The 24,317-nt window shown below is 41.5% G+C and overlaps 1 protein-coding gene across 1 annotated transcript in view; it reads right to left on the bottom strand.

Moving 5' to 3' along the window:
- The window catches only part of CNOT6L (CCR4-NOT transcription complex subunit 6 like), a 334,298-nt gene that overhangs the window by 106,875 nt on the left and 203,106 nt on the right, over positions 1-24,317 (bottom strand). The window contains exon 6 of the mRNA XM_053703299.1: positions 7,763-7,831. Coding sequence (XP_053559274.1) covers positions 7,763-7,831 — 69 coding nt within the window. The remainder of the gene's footprint in view (positions 1-7,762; positions 7,832-24,317) is intronic.

Genomic DNA, 24,317 nt, shown 5'->3' with positions numbered 1-24,317 from the left:
AAACCATCCTGAAGAAACTGTAAAATTCTAGGAATTCTAAAAGAATGCCAGGAGAATTTATGAGAAGAACACCATGAAATATAAGACTTACAAACTTGATAATAAATTTTCCTAGAAACAGATTTACAAGCCTGTAACATAGTATCACTGAGTCAGAGAAACCTCTATGACTAAGCGTTCAATTTCCATACCTTCAAATTTAATGATTTGAGATCCTGATGGCAACTGGACATCCGGACAAGGTCCGCATACCAGAACCTGTGAGGCCATGCTGGTGGTGCCAGAAACAAATGAATGTTCCCTGATGATCTTGGAGATCACTCTTGGAAGAAGAACTAGAGGCGGGAAGAAGAACTAGAGGTGGGAAGAAGAACTAGAGGCGGAAAGATATAAGCAGGTTGGTAAAACCAAGGAACAGCTAACGCATCTACAGACTCCGCCTGAGGATCCCTAGACCTGGACAGGTACCTGGGAAGTTTCTTGTTTAGATGGAAATCCTTCAGATCTATTTCGGGAAGACCACACATCTGAACAATCTGAAAAAAACAAATCTGGATGTAGCGACAACTCCCCTTATGTAAAGTTTGACGGCTGAAATTATCTGCTTCCCATTGTCTACACCTGGCATATGTCCCGCAGAAATTAGACAAGAGCTGGATTCCGCCTAAGCAAGTATACAAGATATTTCTTTCATAGCTAGGGGACTGAGTCCCCCTCCCTGATGATTGACATATGCAACAGTTGTGATATTGTCTGTATGAAAACAAATAAATGGTTCTCTCAACAGAGGCAAAACCTGAAGAGCCCTGAAAATAGCACGGAGTTCTAAAATATTGATTGGTAACCTCACCTCTTGAGATTTCCAAAACCCTTGTGCTGTCAGAGATCCACAGACAGCTCCCCAACCTGAAAGACTTGCATCTGTTGTGATTACAGTCCAGGTTGGACAAACAAAAGAGGCCCCTTGAATTATATGGGGGTGATCTAACCACCAAGTCAGAGAAAGTTGAACATTGGGATTTAATTATATTAATTGTGATATCTTTGTATAATCCCTGCACCATTGATTCAGCATACAAAGCTAGAGAGGTCTCATGTGAAAACGAGCAAAGGGGATTGCGTCTGATGCTGCAGTCAGACCTAAAACCTCTATGCCCAGCCACTGAAGGGAATGATTGAGACTGAATGTTCTGACAAGCTGAAACCAATTTCATTTGTCTCTTTTCTGTTAGAGATAGAGTCATGGACACTGAATCTATCTGGAAACCTAAAAAGGTGACCCTTGTCTGAGGAATCAAGGAACTTTTGGTAAATTGATCCTCCAACCATGTCTGAAGAAACAACACTAGTTGAATCGTGTGAGATACGGCAAAATATAAAGACTGAGCTAGTACCAAGATATCGTCCAAATAAGGAAACACCACAATACCCTGTTCTCTGATTAGAGAGTAGGGCACCAAGAACTTTTGAAAAGATTCTTGGAGCTGTTGCTAGGCCAAATGGAAGAGCGACAAATTGGTAATGCTTGTCTAGAAAAGAGAACCTCAGAAACCGATAGTGGTCTGGATGAATCGGGATATCAAGATATGCATCCTGTAAGTCGTGGACATATAATGGCCATGCTGAACAAAAGGCAGAATAGTCCTTAGTCACCATTTTGAAAGTTGGCACACTTTTTTTTTTTTTCTTTTTTTTTTTAAAGTTCTGGCCTGAATTAATTTTCTTTCTTTGGGACAATGAATATATTTTAATAAAACCCCAGACCCTGTTCCTGAAACATAACTGGAATAATTACCCCTGAAAGCTCTAGATCTGAAACACTTCAGAAAGGCCTGAGCTTTCACTGGATTTGCTGGAACGCGTGAGAGAAAGAAAATTTTCTCACAGGAGGTCATACTCTGAAACTGCCCAAATGTCTTGGAAAATGTTAATCTGCCCCCCACCAGCTGAGCTGGAATGAGGGTCGCACCTTCATGCAGACTTGGGGGCTGGCTTTGGTTTCTGAAAAGGCTTGGATTTATTCCAACTTGAAGAGGGTTTCCAATTGGAACCAGATTCGTTGGGGGAAGGATTGGCTTTCTGTTCCTTATTCCGTCGAAAAGAACGAAAACAATTAGAAGTTTTAGATTTACCCTTAGATCTTTTATCCTGAGGTAAAAAACTCCCTTCCCCCCAGTAACAGTTGAAATAATTGAATCCAACTGAGAACCAAATAAATTATTACCTTGGAAGGAAAGAGATAGTAATCTAGACTACCATGTCAGCATTCCAATATTTGAACCACAAAGCTCTTCTAGCTAAAATAGCTAAAGATATAGATTTAACATCAATTTTGATGATATAAAAAATATCACCACAGATAAAATGATTAGCCTGTAGATAAGATTCAAGTTTCCTATCTAAAGGGTCCTTAAAGGAAGTACTATCTTCCATAGGGTTAGTAGTATGTTTGGCAAGAGTAGAAATAGCCCCCATCAACTTTGGGGAATTTTTGCTGGCAAGGGATACTAATTTTAATATCAAGAGGACTAGTTTCCTCAATATCCAAAGTAATCAACACCTCTTTTAACAAGGAATATACTCCATCTTAAAGAGATAAGTAGATTTGTCAGTGTCAATATCTGAGGTAGGATCTTCTGAAACAGATAGATCCTCATCACGAGGAGAATAATTCAGTATGTTGTCGGTCATTTGAAATTTCATCAACTTTATGAGAAGTTTTAAAAGACCTTTTACGTTTATTAGAAGGCTGAATAGCAGACAAAGCCTTCTGAATCGCATTGGCGATTAAAATCTTTTATATTCACAGAGATATCATGTACAATAGATGTTGAAGGAATAAAAGGCATTGCACTAGTACTGATGGATACATTCTCTGCTTGTAAAAGCTTATGACAACTATTACATACCACAGCTGGAGATATAATCTCCGCTAAGTTACAACAGATGCACTTAGCATTGGAAGAATTGTTATCAGGCAACAGGGATCAACAGTGGTTTCTAAGACAGGATCAGATTGAGACATCTTGCAAATGTAAGAGAGAAAAAAACAAAGCAAAACAATCTGTTTCCTTATATGGCAGTTTCAGAAATGGGGAAAAAAAATAATCAAATTATTTGGCGCCAAGTATGATGCACAACGGAAACATTTTTGGCGCTAACAGCATTCGGAAATGACGCAACTCGCATCATGGCAGATGCAAGGAAACCCTGCGTCAACTAAGACGCCGGAAATAATGAATTTGCATCTATCTTCCAACTGCTAAATACCACCATTACTCTTACTAAAGAGATTGACATGGACAGAGCTAAGCCCCAAACCTTGCTTGCAGGGAAAAGTACCCATAAAATGATTAAAATCTTCAGACACCTTCGCCATCCTCCCGATCAAGGCAAAAATTTACTGGGGATTATGAGTTAGGGAAGAGATACTCAACAGCTCTGCTGGGGTGCTCTTTTCAGCCTCCTGCTGGCCAGGAGTGAATATACCACTAGTAGATGGAATGAAACGTGGACACTCCATGTCATAGGAAAGAAATATATGGAGATACATGCTTCTGTTACTGTACAAAGGGGGAAAAAAAATTCTCGCGCCACGAATGATGCAACATGCATCAAAATTTTACGACCTTGCGAGCCTAATTTTGCCAGTCAATTTGAAGACAGACTATACCCCAGGTAAGAAAAACTAACTTCCTAAATAGGTTTCCCAATTTTGAAACTGTTAGTCTGCAAAAGGAAATATACATAAACCTGACTCATGGCAAATATAAGTACAATACATATATTTAAAACTTTTTATTAATTCATAAAGTGCCAAACCATAGCTGAGTGTGTCTTAAGTAATGAAAACATACTTACAGAAAGACACCCATCCACATATAGCAGATAGCCAAACCAGTACTGAAAAAGTAACAGTAGAGGTAATGGAATATGAGAGTATATCGTCGATCTGAAAAGGGAGGTAGGAGATGAAGCTCTACGACCGATAACAGAACCTTTGAAAAGATTTCACATGAGGAAAACCATAGAATCAAAAGGTGATACACATCCCTCTGACATTCACTGTACTCAGAGGGGAAACGGGCTTCAAAATGCTGAGAAGCGCATATCACAGAAGAAAATCAAGCACAAACTTACTTCACACATCCTCATAGGAGGCAAAGTTAGTAAAACTGAATTGTAGGTGTGGTGAGGGGTGTATTTAGGCATTTTGAGGTTTGGGAAACTCTGTCCCTCCTGGTAGGATTGTATATCCCATACGTCACTAGCTCATGGTCTCTTGCCAATTAGATGAAAGAAACAGTCTATCAGACCGGGGAAAAAAAAAATCACACAAAGCAGCATGTAAATAATACACTGATTAATTAACCCCAACTTTTCAATAAACCTGCTTCAGAGGATATTAACCCTGGACCCTATCAAGGTATAAAGGAGCCACAGTGTGACCCCGTTATAGCTTTTTATATGTAAAAATGTAAACTCTCTTACCTCCAGGATCCATGATCTGGAACAGAACACAGCCTCTCAAGTGTGACAGTCTTATAGCAGCGCTCCTGACATGGACTTGAGTGAAAGAAAGCAGGCAGTAAAACTCGTCAACACCGATTGCTTAGGAGCTGTTAGCAGTAGTCTGGATGGTTTCGCAGAAAAACGTTCCCTGCATCTCCAGACTAACTCATCAATACTCTCACTGAGAGGCTGACATGACTACTTAAAACTCCAGTCCTATCTTGAAGGGCAGATAACCTTTTTCAGGACTCTCCGAATTTTCTGACACTTCTCTGCCACCTCCGAACGTGACGAAAGGCAAAGAAAGGCTGGGATTATGAGAAAGTGGGAGAGATATATAAGCCTTTGGCTGGGGTGTCTTTGCCTCGTCCTGGTGGCCAGGTGTTGTATTTCCCAACAGTAAGGAATGAAGCCGTGGACTCTCCCATCTTAGGATGGAAAAGTCATAGTGTTATGGGCGCGCCAAACTGTCTCACGGCAGGAAAAAGCTTTAACCCCAACACCACCGCAGGACAGATAGGCATCCGGCGTCTTGAGTAAAGATCAGGAATCTACCTGAAATTAAATGCAAAATGCTGTTCGCTGTCATAATAGAACAGCGCAATAGCAGATGGTCCCGGCAGGACTTAGTGTTCACCCACACAAAAGTACTTCATGATGAGGACATTTTACCGCTATGTAAACTTGTCCAAGAGATACACTAATGTGCACTCACACTCCTAGTACGTCTATTGAATGTAAGTTCCCAGTAAAAACTGAGATTGGGAACAATATTTAGCCATCATGAATCTCCTCCCTGAAACCGGAGTAGCTGCTGCCGTAGAGGAATCACCTCTGAAAATTATTAAATAAAATCAATTAGGTAGCGGAGGCCCTATAATTAAAATGGTGCCATGACGAAATCTGTATTTAGGCATTTTGAGGTTTGGGAAACTCTGCCCCTCCTGGTAGGATTGTATATCCCATACGTCACTAGCTCATGGTCTCTTGCCAATTAGATGAAAGAAACAGTCCATCAGACCGGGAAAAAAAAAATCACACAAAGCAGCATGTAAATAATACACTGATTAATTAACCCCAACTTTTCAATAAACCTGCTTCAGAGGATATTAACCCTGGACCCTCCCTATCAAGGTATAAAGGAGCCACAGTGTGACCCCGTTATAGCTTTTTATATGTAAAAATGTAAACTCTCTTACCTCCAGGATCCATGATCTGGAACAGAACACAGCCTCTCAAGTGTGACAGTCTTATAGCAGCGCTCCTGACATGGACTTGAGTGAAAGAAAGCAGGCAGTAAAACTCGTCAACACCGATTGCTTAGGAGCTGTTAGCAGTAGTCTGGATGGTTTCGCAGAAAAACGTTCCCTGCATCTCCAGACTAACTTTCATTAATACTCTCACTGAGAGGCTGACATGACTACTTAAAACTCCAGTCCTATCTCGAAGGGCAGATAACCTTTTTTAGGACTCTCCGAATTTTCTGACACTTCTCTGCCACCTCCTAACGTGACGAAAGGCAAAGAATGGCTGGGGTTATGAGAAAGTGGGAGAGATATATAAGCCTTTGGCTGGGGTGTCTTTGCCTCGTCCTGGTGGCCAGGTGTTGTATTTCCCAACAGTAAGGAATGAAGCCGTGGACTCTCCCTATCTTAGGATGGAAAAGTCATACAGTGTTAAGGGCGCGCCAAACTGTCTCACGGCAGGAAAAAGCTTTAACCCCAACACCAAAATCAATTAGGTAGCGGGGGCCCTATGATAATTAAAATGGTGCCATGACGAAATCTGTAATAGAAAACATACACTAGCATTAGTCTGGTCATACATGCCTCAAGAGAAGCTGTAGAGAACAGGTCAAAATAAAAGTAAACTTATGTACAAGCAGGCGAAAATCTCCGATCATATGATGAATAAGAAAACGGAGTCACCGCAGCGGAGGAGAGTATATGCACTGAAGTAAAACAGCTTCCACCAGAAGCAACCCATACAAGTGCACCTAATGTCACCCTCCCTCGTTGCCCACCCCCACTAGGGAGATAACCAACAATAAAATGAAAGTCCCCTACCCACAGTAATGCCACAGACTACTCAGCCATGGGGGCAAGGGAGGGACTCACGGTTAGAAGTCTTCATTCTTCTCACCAACTTCAGGTGTGATGGAAAATCCTTATCCTGACAGAGACCTGAAGTACAAAAATAAACAGGGTAACCAACCTTGGTTTTCTATAAAGGGGTAGCATATATGTTGGTAGGTATGCAAAGACTACCTCACCACCATTACTCTTACTAAAGAGATTGACATGGACAGAGCTAAGCCCCAATCCTTGCTTGCAGGGAAAAGTACCCATAAAATGGTTAAAATCTTCAGACACCTTCTTCGCCATCCTCCCGATCAAGGCAAAAATTTACTGGGGATTATGAGTAAGAGAAGAGATACTCAACAGCTCTGCTGGGGTGCTCTTTGCCACCTCCTGCTGGCCAGGAGTGAATATACCACTAGTAGATGGAATGAAACGTGGACACTCCATGTCATAGGAAAGAAATATATGGAGATACATGCTTCTGTTACTGTACAAAGGGAAATCGAAGTTGAAATGTGCTTAGAAATCTTATTCATTGACCTAATGCAGGATTAAGGAGTGGTAGGGCCTTATATAGAGAAGATTCAGCAAAAAGGGTCTTCAAAAAACAAAAACGATGTAACCCTTCAAAAAGTAGAAGAAATTACTACACAAAAAACACACACGGGGCATATAAGGAAGGAGAGACAAACTGCAGATTTGTGTGAAGTTTTTAGTTTTTACAAACACCAAAAAAGCACAATACTATAAGTGCTACCATAGAATAAATTACACTAGAAATTATTAAATTATATTTTTCACATACCATTGAAGCCCAAGTGCTTTATTTTTCATTTAACTTAATATTTTTAAAAATGTCTATATTCCATTATAACTAGTTATGGCAGTTAACATGTATAAAAATCAGCCTGATCAATTATATAGCACTACTACAATGCAAATAGTTCATAGTGTATTACGTCTCTGTCTTTTTAAACTCTGACCAAAACTGCTGTGCATTAAAGTAAAAAAATAGCTGCACATTCTTAAAAATATATACGGTTCTATTGTACGGTCTCATTATAAAGCACTCAAAACATCACAAGGACAGAGTGAAATGCCTTAAGGTTTCTTGGAATCTATCAACAAATTATATGAACAGGCAGAACAGATAAAACAATGCCAAATACCTGAGGGAAGAATTTGGTCTCGTTCTTTTAATGTAATCCACGGCCTCTGAGGAAGCTGTTCTGGGTGAACTGCAATATATAGGATACATGAATGTTATTTTACTTACACGGGAACAAATGCAGGTCAATCAGTCCTATAAAAACAGAATTTATGTTTACCTGATAAATTACTTTCTCCAACGGTGTGTCCGGTCCACGGCGTCATCCTTACTTGTGGGATATTCTCTTCCCCAACAGGAAATGGCAAAGAGCCCAGCAAAGCTGGTCACATGATCCCTCCTAGGCTCCGCCCACCCCAGTCATTCGACCGACGTTAAGGAGGAATATTTGCATAGGAGAAACCATATGGTACCGTGGTGACTGTAGTTAAAGAAAATAAATTATCAGACCTGATTAAAAAACCAGGGCGGGCCGTGGACCGGACACACCGTTGGAGAAAGAAATTTATCAGGTAAACATAAATTCTGTTTTCTCCAACATAGGTGTGTCCGGTCCACGGCGTCATCCTTACTTGTGGGAACCAATACCAAAGCTTTAGGACACGGATGAAGGGAGGGAGCAAATCAGGTCACCTAAATGGAAGGCACCACGGCTTGCAAAACCTTTCTCCCAAAAATAGCCTCAGAAGAAGCAAAAGTATCAAACTTGTAAAATTTGGTAAAAGTGTGCAGTGAAGACCAAGTCGCTGCCCTACATATCTGATCTACAGAAGCCTCGTTCTTGAAGGCCCATGTGGAAGCCACAGCCCTAGTGGAATGAGCTGTGATTCTTTCGGGAGGCTGCCGTCCGGCAGTCTCGTAAGCCAATCTGATGATGCTTTTAATCCAAAAAGAGAGAGAGGTAGAAGTTGCTTTTTGACCTCTCCTTTTACCTGAATAAACAACAAACAAGGAAGATGTTTGTCTAAAATCCTTTGTAGCATCTAAATAGAATTTTAGAGCGCGAACAACATCCAAATTGTGCAACAAACGTTCCTTCTTTGAAACTGGTTTTGGACACAGAGAAGGTACGATAATCTCCTGGTTAATGTTTTTGTTAGAAACAACTTTTGGAAGAAAACCAGGTTTAGTACGTAAAACCACCTTATCTGCATGGAACACCAGATAAGGAGGAGAACACTGCAGAGCAGATAATTCTGAGACTCTTCTAGCAGAAGAAATCGCAACTAAAAACAAAACTTTCCAAGATAATAACTTAATATCAACGGAATGTAAGGGTTCAAACGGAACCCCCTGAAGAACTGAAAGAACTAAATTGAGACTCCAAGGAGGAGTCAAAGGTTTGTAAACAGGCTTGATTCTAACCAGAGCCTGAACAAAGGCTTGAACATCTGGCACAGCTGCCAGCTTTTTGTGAAGTAATACCGACAAGGCAGAAATCTGTCCCTTCAGGGAACTAGCAGATAATCCTTTTTCCAATCCTTCTTGAAGGAAGGATAGAATCCTAGGAATCTTAACCTTGTCCCAAGGGAATCCTTTAGATTCACACCAACAGATATATTTTTTCCAAATTTTGTGGTAAATCTTTCTAGTTACAGGCTTTCTGGCCTGAACAAGAGTATCGATAACAGAATCTGAGAATCCTCGCTTCGATAAAATCAAGCGTTCAATCTCCAAGCAGTCAGCTGGAGTGAAACCAGATTCGGATGTTCGAACGGACCCTGAACAAGAAGGTCTCGTCTCAAAGGTAGCTTCCAAGGTGGAGCCGATGACATATTCACCAGATCTGCATACCAAGTCCTGCGTGGCCACGCAGGAGCTATCAAGATCACCGACGCCCTCTCCTGATTGATCCTGGCTACCAGCCTGGGGATGAGAGGAAATGGCGGGAACACGTAAGCTAGTTTGAAGGTCCAAGGTGCTACTAGTGCATCCACTAGAGCCGCCTTGGGATCCCTGGATCTGGCCCCGTAGCAAGGAACTTTGAAGTTCTGACGAGAGGCCATCAGATCCATGTCTGGAATGCCCCACAGGTGAGTGACTTGGGCAAAGATTTCCGGATGGAGTTCCCACTCCCCCGGATGCAATGTCTGACGACTCAGAAAATCCGCTTCCCAATTTTCCACTCCTGGGATGTGGATAGCAGACAGGTGGCAGGAGTGAGACTCCGCCCATAGAATGATTTTGGTCACTTCTTCCATCGCTAGGGAACTCCTTGTTCCCCCCTGATGGTTGATGTACGCAACAGTTGTCATGTTGTCTGATTGAAACCGTATGAACTTTGTCCTCGCTAGCCGAGGCCAGGCCTTGAGAGCATTGAATATCGCTCTCAGTTCCAGAATATTTATCGGCAGAAGAGATTCTTCCCGAGACCAAAGACCCTGAGCTTTCAGGGATCCCCAGACCGCGCCCCAGCCCATCAGACTGGCGTCGGTCGTGACAATGACCCACTCTGGTCTGCGGAACGTCATCCCTTGAGACAGATTGTCCAGGGACAGCCACCAACGGAGTGAGTCTCTGGTCCTCTAATTTACTTGTATCTTCGGAGACAAGTCTGTATAGTCCCCATTCCACTGACTGAGCATGCACAGTTGTAATGGTCTTAGATGAATGCGCGCAAAAGGAACTATGTCCATCGCCGCTACCATCAACCCGATCACTTCCATGCACTGAGCTATGGAAGGAAGAGGAACGGAATGAAGTATCCGACAAGAGTCTAGAAGTTTTGTTTTTCTGGCCTCTGTTAGAAAGATCCTCATTTCTAAAGAGTCTATAATTGTTCCCAAGAAGGGAACCCTTGTTGACGGGGATAGAGAACTCTTTTCCACGTTCACTTTCCAGCCGTGAGATCTGAGAAAGGCCAGGACAATGTCCGTGTGAGCCTTTGCTTGAGGAAGGGACGACGCTTGAATCAGAATGTCGTCCAGGTAAGGTACTACTGCAATGCCCCTTGGTCTTAGCACCGCTAGAAGGGAGCCTAGTACCTTTGTGAAAATCCTTGGAGCAGTGGCTAATCCGAAAGGAAGCGCCACGAACTGGTAATGTTTGTCCAGGAATGCAAACCTTAGGAACCGATGATGTTCCTTGTGGATAGGAATATGTAGATACGCATCCTTTAAATCCACCGTGGTCATGAATTGACCCTCCTGGATGGAAGGAAGAATAGTTCGAATGGTTTCCATCTTGAAAGATGGAACCTTGAGAAACTTGTTTAAGATCTTGAGATCTAAGATTGGTCTGAACGTTCCCTCTTTTTTGGGAACTATGAACAGATTGGAGTAGAACCCCATCCCTTGTTCTCTTAGTGGAACAGGATGAATCACTCCCATTTTTAACAGGTCTTCTACACAATGTAAGAACGCCTGTCTTTTTATGTGGTCTGAAGACAACTGAGACCTGTGGAACCTCCCCCTTGGGGGAAGTCCCTTGAATTCCAGAAGATAACCCTGGGAGACTATTTCTAGCGCCCAAGGATCCAGAACATCTCTTGCCCAAGCCTGAGCGAAGAGAGAGAGTCTGCCCCCCACCAGATCCGGTCCCGGATCGGGGGCCAATATTTCATGCTGTCTTGGTAGCAGTGGCAGGCTTCTTGGCCTGCTTTCCCTTGTTCCAGCCTTGCATTGGTCTCCAAGCTGGCTTGGCTTGAGAAGTATTACCCTCTTGCTTAGAGGACGTAGCACTTTGGGCTGGTCCGTTTTTACGAAAGGGACGAAAATTGGGTCTATTTTTCGCCTTGAAAGGCCGATCCTGAGGAAGGGCGTGGCCCTTACCCCCAGTGATATCCGAGATAATCTCTTTCAAGTCAGGGCCAAACAGCGTTTTCCCCTTGAAAGGAATGTTTAGTAGCTTGTTCTTGGAAGACGCGTCAGCCGACCAAGATTTCAACCAAAGCGCTCTGCGCGCCACAATAGCAAACCCAGAATTCTTAGCCGCTAACCTAGCCAATTGCAAAGTGGCGTCTAGGGTGAAAGAATTAGCCAATTTGAGAGCATTGATTCTGTCCATAATCTCCTCATAAGGAGGAGAATCACTATCGAGCGCCTTTATCAGTTCATCAAACCAGAAACATGCGGCTGTAGTGACAGGGACAATGCATGAAATTGGTTGTAGAAGGTAACCCTGCTGAACAAACATCTTTTTAAGCAAACCTTCTAATTTTTTATCCATAGGATCTTTGAAAGCACAACTATCCTCTATGGGTATAGTGGTGCGTTTGTTTAAAGTAGAAACCGCTCCCTCGACCTTGGGGACTGTCTGCCATAAGTCCTTTCTGGGGTCGACCATAGGAAACAATTTTTTAAATATGGGGGGAGGGACGAAAGGAATACCGGGCCTTTCCCATTCTTTATTAACAATGTCCGCCACCCGCTTGGGTATAGGAAAAGCTTCTGGGAGCTCCGGCACCTCTAGGAACTTGTCCATTTTACATAGTTTCTCTGGGATGACCAACTTTTCACAATCATCCAGAGTGGATAATACCTCCTTAAGCAGAATGCGGAGATGTTCCAACTTAAATTTAAATGCAATTACATCAGGTTCAGCCTGTTGAGAAATGTTCCCTGAATCAGTAATTTCTCCCTCAGACAAAACCTCCCTGGCCCCCTCAGATTGGGTTAGGGGCCCTTCAGAGATATTAATATCAGCGTCGTCATGCTCTTCAGTAACTAAAACAGAGCAGCCACGCTTACGCTGACAAGGGTTCATTTTGGCTAAAATGTTTTTGACAGAATTATCCATTACAGCCGTTAATTGTTGCATAGTAAGCAGTATTGGCGCGCTAGATGTACTAGGGGCCTCCTGAGTGGGCAAGACTCGTGTAGACGAAGGAGGGAATGATGCAGTACCATGCTTACTCCCCTCACTTGAGGAATCATCTTGGGCATCATTGTCATTATCACATAAATCACATTTATTTAAATGAACAGGAATTCTGGCTTCCCCACATTCAGAACACAGTCTATCTGGTAGTTCAGACATGTTAAACAGGCATAAACTTGATAATAAAGTACAAAAAACGTTTTAAAATAAAACCGTTACTGTCACTTTAAATTTTAAACTGAACACACTTTATTACTGCAATTGCGAAAAAACATGAAGGAATTGTACAAAATTCACCAAATTTTCACCACAGTGTCTTAAAGCCTTAAAAGTATTGCACACCAAATTTGGAAGCTTTAACCCTTAAAATAACGGAACCGGAGCCGTTTTAACACTATTAACCCCTTTACAGTCCCTGGTATCTGCTTTGCTGAGACCCAACCAAGCCCAAAGGGGAATACGATACCAAATGACGCCTTCAGAAAGTCTCTTCTAAGTATCAGAGCTCCTCTCACATGCGACTGCATGCCATGCCTCTCAAAAACAAGTGCGCCACACCGGCGCGAAAATGAGACTCTGCTTATGCTTTGGGAAAGCCCCAGAGAAATAAGGTGTCTAATACAGTGCCTGCCGATATTATAATATCAATAAACCCAGATAAAATGATTCCTCAAAGCTAAATATGTTTTAAAACTGAATCGATTTAGCCCAGAAAAGTCTACAATCTTAATAAGCCCTTGTGAAGCCCTTATTTACCATCGTAATAAACATGGCTTACCGGATCCCATAGGGAAAAATGACAGCTTCCAGCATTACATCGTCTTGTTAGAATGTGTCATACCTCAAGCAGCAAGAGACTGCACACTGTTCCCCCAACTGAAGTTAATTGCTCTCAACAGTCCTGTGTGGAACAGCCATGGATTTTAGTTACGGTGCTAAAATCATTTTCCTCATACAAACAGAAATCTTCATCTCTTTTCTGTTTCTGAGTAAATAGTACATACCAGCACTATTTTAAAATAACAAACTCTTGATTGAATAATAAAAACTACAGTTAAACACTAAAAAACTCTAAGCCATCTCCGTGGAGATGTTGCCTGTACAACGGCAAAGAGAATGACTGGGGTGGGCGGAGCCTAGGAGGGATCATGTGACCAGCTTTGCTGGGCTCTTTGCCATTTCCTGTTGGGGAAGAGAATATCCCACAAGTAAGGATGACGCCGTGGACCGGACACACCTATGTTGGAGAAAGACAAAATTGCCCACTGACAATAGGAGAGACTAAAAATATTTAACAATAATGCTGAGTGGGCAGATGCTCTATTTGAAAAGCCATCTCGCAACTCAAGTGATTAAATCAAATGTTAAAAAAAAAAAAAGAAGAAAGTTTCTATTTTTCTTTAGCAATATATTTTTTCAAATGTTGCTTTATATAAAAAAAAAAATACTATCAAGGAAATTTATTACACCATTCATGCAAATTTAAAAACCTAAAAAAAAGTGTCTGTGACCCTACTTTTAAGAGTCCAGCATACTTCTAAATCTACTAAAAACACTTGTTTTCAAACCCTCCTCAGGCCTCCCTAAAAGGCCAGATTTTCAGGATTATTATGGGTGAAACTACGTAAAATAACCATGTTTACTAATCATCTGATTATTTCACCTATGCTCTAGTTCAGATATCAAAAACTGACCTCTTAGAAATTGACTTAGGACAGTTTTGGAAAAAAGAAAAGAAAAAAAGTGTACCAAAAAGTTAAAAAAAAAAAAAAAAGGGGGGGCTATACATAGTGTGATTATATTTTCACACCACCACTGAAAAACTCAAATCCTGAACATAAAAAAAAAGTCTCTGGACGATACAAAAAGATAGTGTCACCAGTCTTATAGTAAATCTACCATGGAAAATAAGTTTAGGCCGCTCCACTTCAGACCTTCGTATGCATGGAAAATAGATGTATGGAAGCTGTCAATTATGTACAACTTAAAAACAATTTATTCTTAGCTGATAAATATGCATTTCTTTCTTGGTTGTTAGAGTCCACAAGACCTTACTCTTGGGAATTGCATCACCTGGCCACCAGGAAGAAGCAAAAACACCCTACACCAGAGTTTTAAGTATCCTTCCTACTTCCCCTTCCCTCCCAGTAGTTTGTATAGCCAAGGACAGAAATAAAGTAGTAAGGAAGATAGTAAGGTAAAGAGGTGCAAGCTAGAACTGCTTCCACCAGACAAAAAAATGGGCAGGTTCGTAGAATCTCACAAACAAGAATCAATACCCAAGCTGTTGAGTCCATGAAAAAATGAGTGGGGCAAAAAGGTATAAGGCAAGCACCTATTTACCAGGTACTAGTGTCTGATGTACCATTGTACCAAAAACTCATTCTTGAAAGCCCAGGAAGTAGAGATAGAACAAGAAGAATGAGCAGTCATTCTGGCAGGCACTTACTGACCCGCCACAATGTCAGCTGTACAAATCAAACTGCTCAACCAAAACACCAAAGACACAGCATTAGTCTTCTGGCCCTTGCTCTTTACAGAATACAAAGCAAGCTAGATGACTGACTAAAAAACCATTTATGCCTAAAAATAAAAATTCAATGCCCTGGCTACATCTAAATTATGCAGAAGTCTCTTCGTAGAAGACTGTGGTCTAGGACACAAAGAAGGGACAATGATCTTTTGGTTAATGTTGATTGGAGAAACGACATTCGGCAGAAAACCTGGAACCGTTCGCAATACAGCCTTATCCTGGTAAAACACCAGATTAGACGGATCACAAGATAGAGCTAATAATTATGACACCCTTCAAACAGAAGAAATTGACAAGAATAGGACCGTCCAGGATAATATTTGTATATCCAAAGAATGCATACGCTCAAATGGAGAATACTGCAAAACTCTTAGAACCAAATTAAGACTCCATTGGGGAGAAACCGGCTTGAAAACAGGTCTGAATAACTAGAGATTGAACAAAAGATTGGATATCAGGCAGGCGAGCTAGCTTCCTGTGAAGAAAGGCTGAAAGGGCAGAAATATGACATTAAATTGAACTGACCGATAGTCCCTTATCTAGACACTCCTGAAGAAACTGTAGAACACAGGGTATTCTCAACGAATGCCAAGAGTAACCCCTAGCAGAACACCAAGAACTGTAAACCTTCCACACCTTATGATAATTCTTTATCATAACCATCTTACGAGCCTGAATTAAAGTCTCAATAACACAATCAGAGAAGCCTTTCAGAAAAAGGCAATCTTCAAGCAGTCAACTTGAGTTACTGGAGATTTGGTTGCAAGAATGGACCTTGGAGCGAAAAGATCTGGACGCTGAGATAGGCACCATGGGGGAGCACTCAAACTTACTAGATCGGCGTACCAGGTACTGCGAGGCCACGCTGGGGCTATCAGGATTGCTGCTCCCTGCTCGATTCTGGCCACCACACAAAGGAAGAAGCACAATTGGAGTAAACAGATGTATTAGATATGGCCAAGGGACTGATAAAGGAATATATAAACTTCCGCCTGGGTATCACTTGATCTTGACCCATATCTTGGGAGCTTGTGATTCAATTAAGTGTCCACTCCTGGGATATGAATGGCTAAAATTGTGCACCGATGCATCTTGGCCCAACTCAAAGCAGGAAACCACCTGCATTGCTAAGGAACTGTGGGTAGCAGTCTGCCAGGAACAAACAGCAGCATCAATAGCTTGTTCTATGGCCCGGTTGCCACCTGGTAGTAGCTTCTTTCTGCCCAATTGTGCTTTTCACAGAGGAAAACTTTCCTGTAGTATATCAGTCTGATCCCGCCGATATGGTCAGTCCAGCCCCGAAATACCAGGCAATTCTCCTCTGAACAAGGAACATGACAACCCCAGACGATCGTTTCGGCCTCCTTTGGGCCTCGTCAGTGAGGTGCAGCCATTCCTTGCCCAGTGTGCTTAGAGGAATGTGGCTGCACCTCACTGACGAGGCCCATAGGAGGCCGAAACGATCGTCTGGGGTTGTCATGTTCCTTGTTCAGAGGAGAATTGCCTGGTATTTCGGGGCTGGACTGACCTTATTTGGCGGGATCAGACTGATATACTTCAGGAAAGTTTTCTTCTGTGAAAAGCACACTGGTCTAAAAGAGGCTGCTTCCGGGTGGTAAATCGCCATAGAACAAGCCACTGAGCTGTTGTTCATTCCTGGTAGAGCGCTTCTCTCTTCGTAAGGAACTGTGGGTACCACCCTGATTGTTTATGTAAGCCACAGTTGTCACATTGTCTGAATGAAAATAGATTAATGGAACCAATCAATCAAAGTAAAACCACATCTATAGAGCATTTAACATTGTCCTGAACTCCAATTTATGGTTAAGGTTGACTCAAGGTGCGATCACACACACTGGTCTCTCCAAGGACACCAATACTGCCCCCCCCCCAACTAGACAGACTGGCATCTATGGTGATTATCCCCCACATTGGACAATTAAACCCAAAGCCCTCAGACAATGGGTCTGGAGAAATCCACAAAGAAAGGGAACATCTGGTCTCCTGGTTTAAATTAATTATTTGAGACAGGTTCTGTGACCACCATTCCACCTTCTCTACATACACAAGCGTCTGACGCCGCCACCATAGAACATACCACCTCCATACACTGAAGGGATAGAGACTGAAGCTTCTGATAGGCTGACATAAGTTTGAGCTTGTATTGATCTGCCAAAAACTGCTTCATAGACAGTTTTGAAAGGAGATAGAGAACACTTCTCTACATTGACCTTCCAGCCATGACTGAAGACATGAGAATAGTTTCTCCATATGAGCAAAAAGTAAAGGTAAAGATGGTGCCTTAATCAAAAAAATTGTACAGGTAGGGGAGCCAACACTAACTAACCTGCTATCAAAACCTGTGACTTGCCTGTAACCAAAACTCCAGAGAGGAGATTTACATTGCACCAGAAGTACTCTCCTACTGTAATGCTCCTGGGATATTCCACTATCAGACCAAACTTGGCCAGTAGTCTTCTTATCCCAGCGTCAAGTGGAATGATAGGAAATATCCCAGAGCAGAGAGTGATTTTGTAAAATGAGGTAAGCAGTACTCAAAGCAAGCAGGGCAGTACTCAGCGGCAACAGGAAGGTAATCCAGCCGTATGGCAGTTTAGAGGTAAACCAATAGAAGGACCGGAAATAGGCAGGAGTCAGCAGCAAAAGGATATCCAGCAGTATAATAGTTCAGGGGTAAACCAATAGAATGGTCAGACAGGCAGAGTTAAACAGTTAAGCAGTCCAGAGGTTAAGGCAAGCAGAGTAGTCAAAACAGGCAGAGTTCAGCAACAGTGAATCAATACAGCAATTCAGCATACAGATATACAGCGAGAGAGAGAGAGAGAGAGAGAGAGAGGGAGAGAGAGAGAGAGAGGGAGAGAGAGAGAGACACTGAGGCCTTTACATAGGGAAGACAGGGCAGGCGGTGATGTCATCACCGTGATGCAGTTACACTGCTGTATTCCTAGCAATAGGAGGAGGAGTGCCTGTGTCCATAGCAACAGCAGAGCAGCGTGACACCTACATCCTTCTGAAATTCTCTTCAAATTATTCAAATACTGCAATCCTTGCACTCTCCTCGACGAGGCACAGAACTACTGGAAAAAAGTGGGAGGGATACTTAAAGCTCCGTTGTAGGGTGCATTTGCCTCCTTCTGGTGGCAAGGTGATTTAAATCCCAAGAATAAGGTCTTGTGGACTCACAGACATTAGAAAAACATAATTTATGTAAGAACTTACCTGATAAATTCATTTCTTTCATATTAACAAGAGTCCATGAGCTAGTGACGTATGGGATATACATTCCTACCAGGAGGGGCAAAGTTTCCCAAACCTTAAAATGCCTATAAATACACCCCTCACCACACCCACAAATCAGTTTAACGAATAGCCAAGAAGTGGGGTGATAAGAAAAAGTGCGAAGCATATAAAATAAGGAATTGGAATAATTGTGCTTTATACAAAAAAATCATAACCACCACAAAAAAGGGTGGGCCTCATGGACTCTTGTTAATATGAAAGAAATGAATTTATCAGGTAAGTTCTTACATAAATTATGTTTTCTTTCATGTAATTAACAAGAGTCCATGAGCTAGTGACGTATGGGATAATGACTACCCAAGATGTGGATCTTTCCACACAAGAGTCACTAGAGAGGGAGGGATAAAATAAAGACAGCCAATTCCTGCTGAAAATAATCCACACCCAAAATAAAGTTTAACAAAAAACATAAGCAGAAGATTCAAACTGAAACCGCTGCCTGAAGAACTTTTCTACCAAAAACTGCTTCAGAAGAAGAAAATACATCAAAATGGTAGAATTTAGTAAAAGTATGCAAAGAAGACCAAGTTGCTGCTTTGCAGATCTGGTCAACCGAAGCTTCATTCCTAAACGCCCAGGAAGTAGATACTGACCTAGTAGAATGAGCTGTAATTCTTTGAGGCGGAGTTTTACCCGACTCAACATAGGCAAGATGAATTAAAGATTTCAACCAAGATGCCAAAGAAATGGCAGAAGCTTTGTGGCCTTTCCTAGAACCGGAAAAGATAACAAATAGACTAGAAGTCTTACGGAAAGATTTCGTAGCTTCAACATAATATTTCAAAGCTCTAACAACATCCAAAGAATGCAATGATTTCTCCTTAGAATTCTTAGGATTAGGACATAATGAAGGAACCACAATTTCTCTACTAATGTTGTTGGAGTTCACAACTTTAGGTAAAAATTCAAAAGAAGTTCGCAACACCGCCTTATCCTGATGAAAAATCAGAAAAGGAGACTCACACGAAAGAGCAGATAATTCAGAAACTCTTCTAGCAGAAGAGATGGCCAAAAGGAACAAAACTTTCCAAGAAAGTAATTTAATGTCCAATGAATGCATAGGTTCAAACGGAGGAGCTTGAAGAGCTCCCAGAACCAAATTCAAACTCCAAGGAGGAGAAATTGACTTAATGACAGGTTTTATACGAACCAAAGCTTGTACAAAACAAAGAATATCAGGAAGAATAGCAATCTTTCTGTGAAAAAGAACAGAAAGAGCAGAGATTTGTCCTTTCAAAGAACTTGCGGACAAACCCTTATCCAAACCATCCTGAAGAAATTGTAAAATTCTCGGTATTCTAAAAGAATGCCAAGAAAAATGATGAGAAAGACACCATGAAATATAAGTCTTCCAGACTCTATAATATATCTCTCGAGATACAGATTTACGAGCCTGTAACATAGTATTAATCACGGAGTCAGAGAAACCTCTATGACCAAGAATCAAGCGTTCAATCTCCATACCTTTAAATTTAAGGATTTCAGATCCGGATGGAAAAAAGGACCTTGTGACAGAAGGTCTGGTCTTAACGGAAGAGTCCATGGCTGGCAAGATGCCATCCGGACAAGATCCGCATACCAAAACCTGTGAGGCCATGCCGGAGCTATTAGCAGAACAAACGAGCATTCCCTCAGAATCTTGGAGATTACTCTTGGAAGAAGAACTAGAGGCGGAAAGATATAAGCAGGATAATACTTCCAAGGAAGTGATAATGCATCCACTGCCTCCGCCTGAGGATCCCGGGATCTGGACAGATACCTGGGAAGTTTCTTGTTTAGATGAGAGGCCATCAGATCTATCTCTGGGAGCCCCCACAATTGAACAATCTGAAGAAATACCTCTGGGTGAAGAGACCATTCGCCCGGATGCAACGTTTGGCGACTGAGATAATCCGCTTCCCAATTGTCTACACCTGGGATATGAACCGCAGAGATTAGACAGGAGCTGGATTCCGCCCAAACCAAAATTCGAGATACTTCTTTCATAGCCAGAGGACTGTGAGTCCCTCCTTGATGATTGATGTATGCCACAGTTGTGACATTGTCTGTCTGAAAACAAATGAACGATTCTCTCTTCAGAAGAGGCCAAAACTGAAGAGCTCTGAAAATTGCACGGAGTTCCAAAATATTGATCGGTAATCTCACCTCCTGAGATTCCCAAACTCCTTGTGCCGTCAGAGATCCCCACACAGCTCCCCAACCTGTGAGACTTGCATCTGTTGAAATTACAGTCCAGGTCGGAAGAACAAAAGAAGCCCCCTGAATTAAACGATGGTGATTTGTCCACCACGTTAGAGAGTGTCGAACAATCGGTTTTAAAGATATTAATTGAGATATCTTCGTGTAATCCCTGCACCATTGGTTCAGCATACAGAGCTGAAGAGGTCGCATGTGAAAACGAGCAAAGGGGATCGCGTCCGATGCAGCAGTCATAAGACCTAGAATTTCCATGCATAAGGCTACCGAAGGGAATGATTGTGACTGACGGTTTCGACAAGCTGTAATCAATTTTAGACGTCTCTTGTCTGTTAAAGACAGAGTCATGGACACTGAATCTATCTGGAAACCCAGAAAGGTTACCCTTGTTTGAGGAATCAAAGAACTTTTTGGTAAATTGATCCTCCAACCATGATCTTGAAGAAACAACACAAGTCGATTCGTATGAGACTCTGCTAAATGTAAAGACGGAGCAAGTACCAAGATATCGTCCAAATAGGGAAATACCACAATACCCTGTTCTCTGATTACAGACAGAAGGGCACCGAGAATCTTTGTGAAAATTCTTGGAGCTGTAGCAAGGCCAAACGGTAGAGCCACAAATTGGTAATGCTTGTCTAGAAAAGAGAATCTCAGGAACTGATAATGATCTGGATGAATCGGAATATGCAGATATGCATCCTGTAAATCTATTGTGGACATATAATTCCCTTGCTGAACAAAAGGCAATATAGTCCTTACAGTTACCATCTTGAACGTTGGTATCCTTACATAACGATTCAATAATTTTAGATCCAGAACTGGTCTGAAGGAATTCTCCTTCTTTGGTACAATGAAGAGATTTGAATAAAACCCCATCCCCTGTTCCGGAACTGGAACTGGCATAATTACTCCAGCCAACTCTAGATCTGAAACACAATTCAGAAATGCTTGAGCTTTCACTGGATTTACTGGGACATGGGAAAGAAAAAATCTCTTTGCAGGAGGTCTCATCTTGAAACCAATTCTGTACCCTTCTGAAACAATGTTCTGAATCCAAAGATTTGATCCAAATTTCTTTGAAAAAACGTAACCTGCCCCCTACCAGCTGAACTGGAATGAGGGCCGTACCTTCATGTGAACTTAGAAGCAGGCTTTGCCTTTCTAGCAGGCTTGGATTTATTCCAGACTGGAGATGGTTTCCAAACTGAAACTGCTCCTGAGGACGAAGGATCAGGCTTTTGTTCTTTGTTGAAACGAAAGGAACGAAAACGATTGTTAGCCCTGTTTTTACCTTTAGATTTTTTATCCTGTGGTAAAAAAGTTCCTTTCCCACCAGTAACAGTTGAAATAATAGAATCCAACTGAGAACCAAATAATTTGTTTCCCTGGAAAGAAATGGAAAGTAGAGTTGATTTAGAAGCCATATCAGCATTCCAAGTCTTAAGCCATAAAGCTCTTCTGGCTAAGATAGCCAGAGACATAAATCTAACATCAACTCTAATAATATCAAAAATGGCATCACAGATGAAATTATTAGCATGCTGGAGAAGAATAATAATATCATGAGAATCACGATTTGTTACTTGTTGCGCTAGAGTTTCCAACCAAAAAGTTGAAGCTGCAGCAACATCAGCCAATGATATAGCAGGTCTAAGAAGATTACCTGAACATAGATAAGCTTTTCTTAGAAAAGATTCAATTTTTCTATCTAAAGGATCCTTAAACGAGGTACCATCTGACGTAGGAATGGTAGTACGTTTAGCAAGGGTAGAAATAGCCCCATCAACTTTAGGGATTTTGTCCCAAAATTCTAACCTGTCAGGCGGAACAGGATATAATTGTTTAAAACGTTTAGAAGGAGTAAATGAATTACCCAATTTATCCCATTCCTTAGCAATTACTGCAGAAATAGCATTAGGAACAGGAAAGACTTCTGGAATAACCGCAGGAGCTTTAAAAACCTAATCCAAACGTATAGAATTAGTATCAAGAGGACTAGAATCCTCTATTTCTAAAGCAATTAGTACTTCTTTAAGTAAAGAGCGAATAAATTCCATCTTAAATAAATATGAAGATTTATCAGCATCAATCTCTGAGACAGAATCCTCTGAACTAGAAGAGTCCAAAGAATCAGAATGATGGTGTTCATTTAAAAATTCATCTGTAGAGAGAGAAGATTTAAAAGACTTTTTACGTTTACTAGAAGGAGAAATAACAGACAAAGCCTTCTTTATGGATTCAGAAACAAAATCTCTTATGTTATCAGGAACATTCTGCACCTTAGATGTTGAGGGAACTGCAACAGGCAATGGTACATCACTAAAGGAAATATTATCTGCTTTAACAAGTTTGTCATGACAATTAATACAAACAACAGCTGGAGAAATAGCTACCAAAAGTTTACAGCAGATACACTTAGCTTTGGTAGATCCAGCAGGCAGTGGTTTTCCTGTAGTATCTTCTGGCTCAGATGCAACGTGAGACATCTTGCAATATGTAAGAGAAAAAACAACATATAAAGCAAAATAAATCAAATTCCTTATAAGACAGTTTCAGGAATGGGAAAAAAATGCCAAACATCAAGCTTCTAGCAACCAGAAGCAAATGAAAATGAGACTGAAATAATGTGGAGACAAAAGCGACGCCCATATTTTTTGGCGCCAAATAAGACGCCCACATTATTTGGCGCCTAAATGCTTTTGGCGCCAAAAATGACGCCACATCCGGAACGCCGACATTTTTGGCGCAAAATAACGTCAAAAAATGACGCAACTTCCGGCGACACGTATGACGCCGGAAACGGAAATGAATTTTTGCGCCAAAAAAATCCGCGCCAAAAATGACGCAATAAAATGAAGCATTTTCAGCCCCCGCGAGCCTAACAGCCCACAGGGAAAAAAGTCAAATTTTTGATTGATAATTTAAAGCATAATCCCAAATATGAAACTGACTGTCTGGAAATAAGGAAAGTTGAACATTCTGAGTCAAGGCAAATAAATGTTTGAATACATATATTTAGAACTTTATAAATAAAGTGCCCAACCATAGCTTAGAGTGTCACAGAAAATAAGACTTACTTACCCCAGGACACTCATCTACATGTTTGTAGAAAGCCAAACCAGTACTGAAACGAGAATCAGTAGAGGAAATGGTAAATATAAGAGTATATCGTCGATCTGAAAAGGGAGGTAAGAGATGAATCTCTACGACCGATAACAGAGAACCTTATGAAATAGACCCCGTAGAAGGAGATCACTGCATTCAATAGGCAATACTCTCCTCACATCCCTCTGACATTCACTGCACGCTGAGAGGAAAACCGGGCTCCAACTTGCTGCGGAGCGCATATCAACGTAGAATCTAGCACAAACTTACTTCACCACCTCCCTTGGAGGCAAAGTTTGTAAAACTGATTTGTGGGTGTGGTGAGGGGTGTATTTATAGGCATTTTAAGGTTTGGGAAACTTTGCCCCTCCTGGTAGGAATGTATATCCCATACGTCACTAGCTCATGGACTCTTGTTAATTACATGAAAGAAATAATAAATCTAGTTGTACCAAATTGGCTTTCCATAATACATTTATGCCATTGTTTCATTTGAATAATAGATATGCTCTCTTTACGTCAAGTTATGAGCTTATAGTCACTTTATGTTTTTCCTCTTATGTTTACACTTTAACTGCAATCCCCTTTATGGGGGAGGCTGCAGAAAGATAAACCACGTCTGCACAGCCGTTTTCAAATA

This window comes from Bombina bombina, chromosome 2 (assembly GCF_027579735.1).
Source record: "Bombina bombina isolate aBomBom1 chromosome 2, aBomBom1.pri, whole genome shotgun sequence".
Classification (NCBI taxonomy): Eukaryota; Metazoa; Chordata; class Amphibia; order Anura; family Bombinatoridae; genus Bombina; species Bombina bombina.
Note: the sequence above shows the minus strand (reverse complement) of the source record. Positions and strands in the feature narration are given on the sequence as shown.